This window comes from Copadichromis virginalis, linkage group LG2, assembly GCF_057382275.1.
Source record: "Copadichromis virginalis isolate Kocher_CV1m ecotype Utaka linkage group LG2, C_Virginalis_male_GT1.1, whole genome shotgun sequence".
NCBI classification, from domain to species: domain Eukaryota; kingdom Metazoa; phylum Chordata; class Actinopteri; order Cichliformes; family Cichlidae; genus Copadichromis; species Copadichromis virginalis.
Window position 1 is genome coordinate 13,057,599 of NC_140619.1, and position 7,854 is coordinate 13,065,452.

A 7,854-nucleotide genomic window follows, 5' to 3' on the forward strand; every position below is an offset into this window, starting at 1 on the left:
TACCAGGAGTTTGCTCATAATTGTATATTGTAATTCCTTATTATATAACTTACAATTAATTGAACTGAAAAATGGCTACATAGGAATAAAATTAGATAATCACCAGTCTCCAATGATTTTGCAGAGAAGTTAAGCCCTGTCTTGTAATTCCAACCATGAGGTCAAAAGATTCCCTTGCATACAGTAAAAATAGCACAGTCATGCTCTCTGGAAGATGATCCTTTTTATCTTTTATTATCATACATACCACTTTAGGCTTTCTTTTCATCTAATTCTGGTAAACATAGGCTTCTCATCATTAGACTTGCTTGCAACCTTGAGCAAATAAGACTCCCCACAATGAGTGAAAGGCTGAACAGGGTACATCTTGGCCCTGGCCTGCTGTCTGTAGTTTAACTGTGTGTGGCTGCAGGGACACAAGACCGTTTGTCAATGAAACGCTGAAAAGCTTCTGTATTTTTATTTTTTTTTTCATGTGTCACAAAGCTAACCTGAGGAAATGAAGCCGGTTAAAATTTGAGTTTTCAGTCCTTCAGCTTTTCTTTCATATATTCTTCCAGGAATAGAGAGGAGAAGAAAGCAAAGAACATGGAGGAGCAGCCACGCCATGTCTCTGCAAAAAGAGCATTCAGCAGGGAGCACAGAGTTGCCTTCTATTTTATTTCCTTAGATATGAGCCTGAATAAGGTCAGAGAATAACCTTTGAAGTAGTGCACACAAGCGCTGACTGAAAGATGGAGAGTATGTGTGAGTGTGCTTTGACATTTCCTCCAATCCTCTAATTTGAAGGCGATCCGCTTTAAAGATATTGGAAGTGGAAGGACTCCTAGTGTTCCAGTGTTTTAGAAGAGTTTATCATCTGTTGACCTTCTTGGCCACAAAAGCTACAAACCGAAAAGAAAAAAAACAGGGAAATAAAAATCACTGTGTTAATATGTGTCCAGTAATGAGCACGGTTTGTATCACGCAACATCTGTGATCAAAATCAGCAAAGTAAACCACCTGGAGTCTTGCACATACAGTACTTTTTTTAGTTTTCACCTAACAAGATATTTTAGTCACTGTTTGGTTCAGCAGGAGGAAGTGGTTATAAGGTAGTGATGCCATGGTCCTGGGTCTTTGGCTCAGTATTTTGATGTTTATTCTGGACTTTGAGTTTGATATTTATGATTTGATTTCCTGTTTTTACTGTTAGTTCCCCTCTCGTGTCCAGTCTGTCCTACTCTCATCTCAGTGTTTGTTTACCGTCAGTCTCCCCAGTCATGTCCCTTCTGTTCTCTTTCCATGGCTGTTTGTGTTTCCTGTCCTATCAAGTTCCCACATCTTAACCTAGCTCTCAGTGCATGAGTGTGTAACTTTCTGTTTTATCCATACTCGACACTCTGTTCACAACGAATTCATTCGCATGACAGTAAAGTTCATTTTCATACAGTTATAGGTGGATTGATATATCAACGGATGGATATGCATCACCAGAACAAGAAATGAGGTTTCAAAACTTTTTGTTTCTTTCTAGCACTCCCTGCAAGTGGTGCTAGAATTACTGGCATCATTTCCTGGCCAAGAAGAACAGTTCTGTTCAATGACCAGTGCTGTGTCCAGGTGTGCTGCAGGGGTTAATTGTTCAGAGAACGTTTAGAGTGAGGGCACAGGTACCCTTTGGACAGGGCTGAAAGCCATCTGTGCTGAAAAATGGTAAATGCTCTCAGAAAAGAAAGTTATCAATTAAAACTAAGGGGCATCCTGACTGGAGCGATGCGTAGAGACTGAGCAGCCTACTAAAACACCCAACACCTCAGTGGAGAGAGGGGATGGCCCCAGAAGTGACACCTTAACATTGTCTTTGGTTCCATTACTGGCATCGGTATGTTTACTGATGGGTCTGTCAAAACATATCCAAAACCTTGGTGCACATTAATTCAGTTTTTCACTGAATTTCCACTTTAGAGGGAACCCACCTGCCACTCTTACTGTACCACTGTCTCATACATGTTCTCCACCACCCTCATGAACTTCTCTGCCACTCCTGACTTCTTCATGCAGTACCATAGTTCATCTCTTGTCACCCTATAATGTGCTTTCTCTAGATCCACAAAAACACAGTGAAGCTCCTTCTGCCCTTCTTTATACTTCTCCATCAACACTCTTAAAGCAGACATCACATCTGTGGAGTTCTTTCTCAGCGTGAAATCTGTCAACATTCTTAATTTAGGTTCAACCATCTACATGGTACAGATTATTGGCTTATCCCTCTGTAGTTACTACAGCTCCACACATCACCCTTGTTCTTGATTGTGTTAAACAATCTGGTCAAAAAGTCCACTGCCCTCTCTCCTAGACATCTCAGTCATCTGGACCAACTGTCTTTCCACTGTTCATCATCGTCATAGCAGCCCTCATTTCCTCTTTGCTAATTATGTTCAATTCCTGCTTCGATAACATGTTCACATGTTAACTGCAAAATGAACTGATGAAAACAGTACAACGGTTAGAGTACCACATGTGCTGTAGTGAAGGCTGCAGCTTTATTGATAAAGTTAAATACAAAAAAACAAAAGGATTAATCACTCATGTAACTGTGTCACTATATATCAACATTAACAGGACCTCAGTTTGTATCTCAGACCTGCACACCTTCCGTTTTAAACACTTGATGTACTCAGCTGCATGAAGAGCATATGAGAGTTTGTCTAACACAGTTAAATAAAACCTGATGAAGGTCAAAGGTCATCACTTGTATGTTGAACTACAAACTTGTCATCTGGAATTCTTTCACAGTTTTTTGCAGATAGTGTGTTGTTTACCATAAAGTGATTCAGAGTTATTCATACCAGAGTAACCAGAGAGGATCATATAACTTTCTACAGGACTGAATATCATATCTTTATATAAAAGTCTGGAGCCTTTGGGGAGTATTCGAGTATTTATAACATTACACAAAGCAAAGATCTCATCACAGTGTTCATGAAATGCTGGGTTTATCCATCTCCTGGGGTGGGCCTACAGAGGAGTGCTGAAGATTTCCCTGTGAGGGAGCTGCTGGTGAAGATCATGAGTCCTACTTGATCAATGCAATGAGCTTCAGTGTTCCTGGTGTTTCTTAAATGACGCCTCTTTCAGTGGGTCAACAGAACTTCTGGCACAGGACAGCTGTGATGAAAGAAAGGGAAGAAGTTTCTCCAAACCTCTGGACCCAGGAAACCCAGCTTGGTCCTGATGGTCTCCCTCACTAGTTTCTCTCCAGGATGAATGTAGCTGTTGATATAATATGGACTCTATTATTAAATGAAAAGAACAAATTAGACTACATTACTGAGACGTTCTGCTGATGTTTTTAAAGTTTCCATGTTACCAGAATGTAGAGGGTTCTGAAGATTTAACCCTTTAAGACCAAGTCCACCAGAGCCTATATTATATTTTTACATGCTGTAGTGCCATTTTTGGGAGCATTTCAAGTTGCTATACATCAATACAACCATTATACCCCAAATTTTAATAATATGTTTGCATTAAATGCATAGAAATTACATAAATTGCAAGAAAGTGCAATAAACTACAAAAAAATTGAAAATCGTTTTTGTTTTTTTAACATATTTCTAGTTAGAGAAATTTAAGAGGCTTATCCCTCAAAACTGTAAATACAAAAAAGTTGCACAAAATAGTTTCCCACCACAGGAAAATTATTTTGAGTGTCTTCATAGTTTTATTTTTGAAATACACCAATTTTTATATACTGCAGGAAAAATGAAAATAAATATTATAGTGCAAATTTGCAAAAAAGCAGCATGTGCATCAAAATAAACTATTTCCAGCAGTGCAATATGAGTCCTAAGCATCCCAGAAATGACACAGAAAGTCATGAAGTCAAACATAACTTTTAAAAACACCAGTATAGGCTCATGAGGCCCTGATGGTAAAAAAAAAACAAAAAAAAAAAAAACAAAAAACCTACATTTCAAATTCAAATTCAAATTTTATTTGTCACGTACACAGTCATACACAGTACGATATGTAGTGAAATGCTTGGACAACTGCTCGTGACCTAAAGAAAACAAAAAAGGAAAAGGCTATGAATAAGATAGGAAATAAATATGAAAAATTAAAAAGGGTAAATTTAACTAGGAAGGAATAAAATATAAATTAAGGTTAAAAATGAAATAACTGTACAACACAAATTAGAATGAAGGGTAAATTTAACTGGGAGAATAAGATAAAATATATAAATTAAAGTTGAAAATAAAATAACTGTACAACAAAATACACAATATAGAACTATATAAGAATGTATGAAGAAATATAAATAAATATATACACAATAACAGCAGCATATACACAATAACAGCAGCGTGATTTAAGTAATGAAGTGAAAACAATGTCCAGAATGTCCAGTGTGTGTAAGAACTGTATGTGTGGGTCAGTACTGTGTGGTGGTGTGATTGAGAGACCGTATCGCCTGCGGGAAGAAGCTCCTCCTCAGTCTCTCTGTGTTGGTCTTCAGGGAGCGGAATCGCTTTCCTGACCTCAACAGAGAGAACAGTCTGCTGTTGGGATGGCTGAGGTCCTTCACGATCTTCCTGGCCTTGGTCCAGCACCGCCTGCTGTAGATTGAGTGCAGGTCAGGGAGCTCGGAGCGGATGGTGCGCTCAGCTGACCGCACAACCCTCTGTAGAGCTCGTCTGTCCTGCATGGTGCTGTTCCCGAACCAGGTTAAGATGTTTCCCGTCAGGATGCTCTCTATGGTGCACGAGTAAAAGTTCCTGAGCACCTTGGAGGGCAGTTGGAAGTCTCTCAAGCGTCTGAGGTGGTAGAGACGCTGTCGGGCCTTTTTCACCACGGTGTTGATGTGACAGGACCATGACAGGTCCTGCGTGATGTGAACTCCGAGGTATTTGAAGCTGTCCACTCTCTCCACTGGGCACTCGTTGATGACAGGGGTCTGGTAGTTCCTCTCCTGCTTAGTGCTGAAGTCCACTATCAGCTCCTTTGTCTTACTGACGTTTAGAAGGAGGTTGTTCCTCTGGCACCAGTTCTCCAGATTCCTAATCTCCTTCAGGTAGGCCGTCTCGTTGTTATCAGAGATCAGGCCCACCACGACGGTGTCGTCAGCAAACTTGATGATGGTGGTGGAGCTGGTAGTGGCCACACAGTCATATGTGTACAAAGAGTACAGCAGGGGCTCAGAACACACCCCTGGGGGGCTCCAGTGCTGAGAGTGGTGGAGGCTGAGACATGTCCGCCCATCCTTACTGCCTGTGGTCTGCCAGTTAGGAAGTTGGAGATCCACTGACACATAGATGAGCTGAGTCCCAGATGCTCCAGCTTGGTGGTGAGTGTGGAGGGAATTATGGTGTTAAATGCAGAGCTGTAGTCTATGAAGAGCATTTTAACATAATTCCCCCTTCTAGTGTCCAAGTGAGTGAGTGATGTGTGGAGGAGATGAGAGATGGCATCATCTGTGGAACGATTTGGACGGTAAGCGAACTGTAGTGGGTCCAGTGTGTCTGGTAGTGAAGAAATGATGAAGTCTCTGACCAGGCGTTCAAAGAACTTCATCACTACTGAGGTGAGGGCTACAGGGCGATAGTCATTGAGAGAAGCAGGGTGGGGTTTCTTCGGGACAGGAACAATGATGGACTCTTTGAAGCATGTGGGGATCACCGACTGAGATAAAGAGATGTTGAATATCTCAGTGAACACAGGAGCTAGCTGGTATGCCGTCTCTTAGGATACGACCTGGGATGCCGTCTGGTCCTGCTGCTTTCCTGGTGTTCACTCGCTTGAAGGCTCTCCTTACTTCATGCTCGGAGATGACGAGCACGTTTCCGGTGCTGGCAGTATCTTCCTGTCTGCAGCCGTTAGCGCCGCTAACACTAGCATTGTTGGAGTCCTTAGCTGCAGCCTCGAAGCGAGCATAGAAAGTGTTCAGCTCGTCTGCCAGAGTCACGGCCGCGTTCGTCATACCGGTTGTTGGTGCTTTATAGTCCGTTATTGTCCTTAGTCCCCGCCACAGGCTCCTAGAATCACTCTGTTGGAGTTGTGACTCTAGTTTCCTCCCGTAGCGCTGCTTCGCCTCTTTCACCGCCCTCCGCACGTTATATGACGCGGCTTTGTACGGGTCCATATCCCCCGTCATGAGTCCCGTGTTGTAGGCAGCGGTGCGGGATCTCAGAGCGTCGCGGATGGTTTTATCCACCCACAGCTTCTGGTTGGGAAACGTTGTGATAGTCTTTGTCTCCACAGTATCATCCGCTAGTTTCCCGATGAATCCCACAACCGCTTCCATAAACACGTTGACATCATCATCGGAGCTGTTTCTGAACATTTCTGCATTTCTGCGAAAATGACGTCACTTCCGGTTTCGGGCAGGTAATGGCGGACATGCGATAGTTCACGCTGACGTCTATTCTGACGTCTATTCTAGGAAGTGTTATGAACAGCTGATCAGCAACGCGTGTTTCTGTAATATTATGTTTTTGTTGCTGCAAGCTCTTTTTATGCAGGTTTTGCAAAGCTATATGTAACACCCAACTCAAGTAGCTCTGGATTAACCCTCGGTTAAGATGGTGATAGTACTCTGAGCGGGGCCCTGGGTACGTTACTTATTTTATGGGTAAACAGGAGAAACGATAGCTAACCAGTTTTAACCTTTGTACTTAGAAATCTTAATGTTGGCGGTGCCTCCACTTAGTGAAAATAAGGAGTTCTGTTTAATCTTCACTAAGAATAATGAATTTATCTAACATGCTAAACCTCTCTTTTACCTTTTTAATAACCCTTATCACTTATAAACTCTGCAAATCATAAATATGACACAACACAAAACTTTAAATTCAAAATGTAAGATTTAGTCAAACCAAAGTATGATTTAAATAAAAAAAACAATATTCCAAGTTCTGAAGTGTTTCCTTACAATTCAATTGGATGGTTTTTCCCTCTTCACAATTCACAGTCAATGTTTAGACACAACACATTTATCCAAGATATTCCCCTTTCAAGTTCAGTTCAAATTTGTAACCTTTTAGAGCTCCTTTACTGAAACCGTTGCAGGCCTGATCGTTGCTCGGGCTCGTTGGGCCAGAAAAAAAAGACACAAATGGCCGCTTCGCTTGATAAACAAGCAGAAAACAAAACGCACGTGCTCGTGGCTACTCACAAATCCTTTGGGCTAAGTGCGAGGACAAGCTGAGGGGCAGGCTCGGTTTGTGACCATGCGGCCTCCACTCGGCAACGTGGTCGGAATTAGCGGCATATATGGGCTGCTGAGCACACTGGGACAAACCCACGGAAATCCTATCCACAGCAGAAGGGTCCAGAGAATTCCTCTCGGTCCACTCTGTGCATTAGAGATTACTATTTAGTTCCATAGAGTAATCTGTAGCTTACATACTCAGCATACATAGCTAATACAGACTCTAAAATGCTAACATGCTAACTCGCGATTAACATCATACATTTTAAGTACTTATACATCCCGTTTAAGCTCAATGCTAACTCCACATTCAGTACTCACTCATCACAGGGCAAAACAGTCCATAACAGTGTAACGTTGGGTTGTGTTGTGTGGTTGAGAAGAGGCGGCAAAACACCTAGCAGGCTAGGCGGAAGGATACACACCCACACTGGTATCAGTAATCCACGGTGGTTCTTTAATACGCATTCTTCAGCAACCATATAAAAGCCCGGCTGAACGGCTGCGGCTCAACAACAAAATGCCCAGCGTTCATACAACTCAAGCGTTGCAAACAAAACAAAAAAAAGGGTCTGTAAAAGAAAACATAAGTCCGTTCCTCGTTAAGCACGAGCGTGAAGGCACGTGTCCCCACAATCACAGAGAGAGAGAGCAGTGGCACAAAC

The 7,854-nt window shown here is 42.1% G+C and overlaps 1 protein-coding gene across 1 annotated transcript; it reads right to left on the reverse strand.

Annotated features, from left to right (window-relative positions):
* Window positions 1–5,038: 5,038 nt before the first annotated feature.
* LOC146717065 (uncharacterized) lies at window positions 5,039–7,538 on the reverse strand. The gene is made up of 2 exons (XM_085471460.1): window positions 7,511–7,538; window positions 5,039–7,331 (listed from the first exon to the last, which is right to left on the reverse strand). The coding sequence occupies exon 2, from the start codon at window positions 6,320–6,322 to the stop codon at window positions 5,687–5,689; it is 636 nt and encodes a 211-aa protein (XP_085327586.1). The 5' UTR covers window positions 6,323–7,331; window positions 7,511–7,538; the 3' UTR covers window positions 5,039–5,686.
* Between the last annotated feature and the right edge of the window lie 316 nt (window positions 7,539–7,854).

What these genes read in the sequence shown, in the direction of transcription:
- LOC146717065 (XM_085471460.1), bottom strand. Translation starts at nt 6,322, where the DNA reads ATGTTCAGAAACAGCTCCGATGATGATGTCAACGTGTTTATGGAAGCG.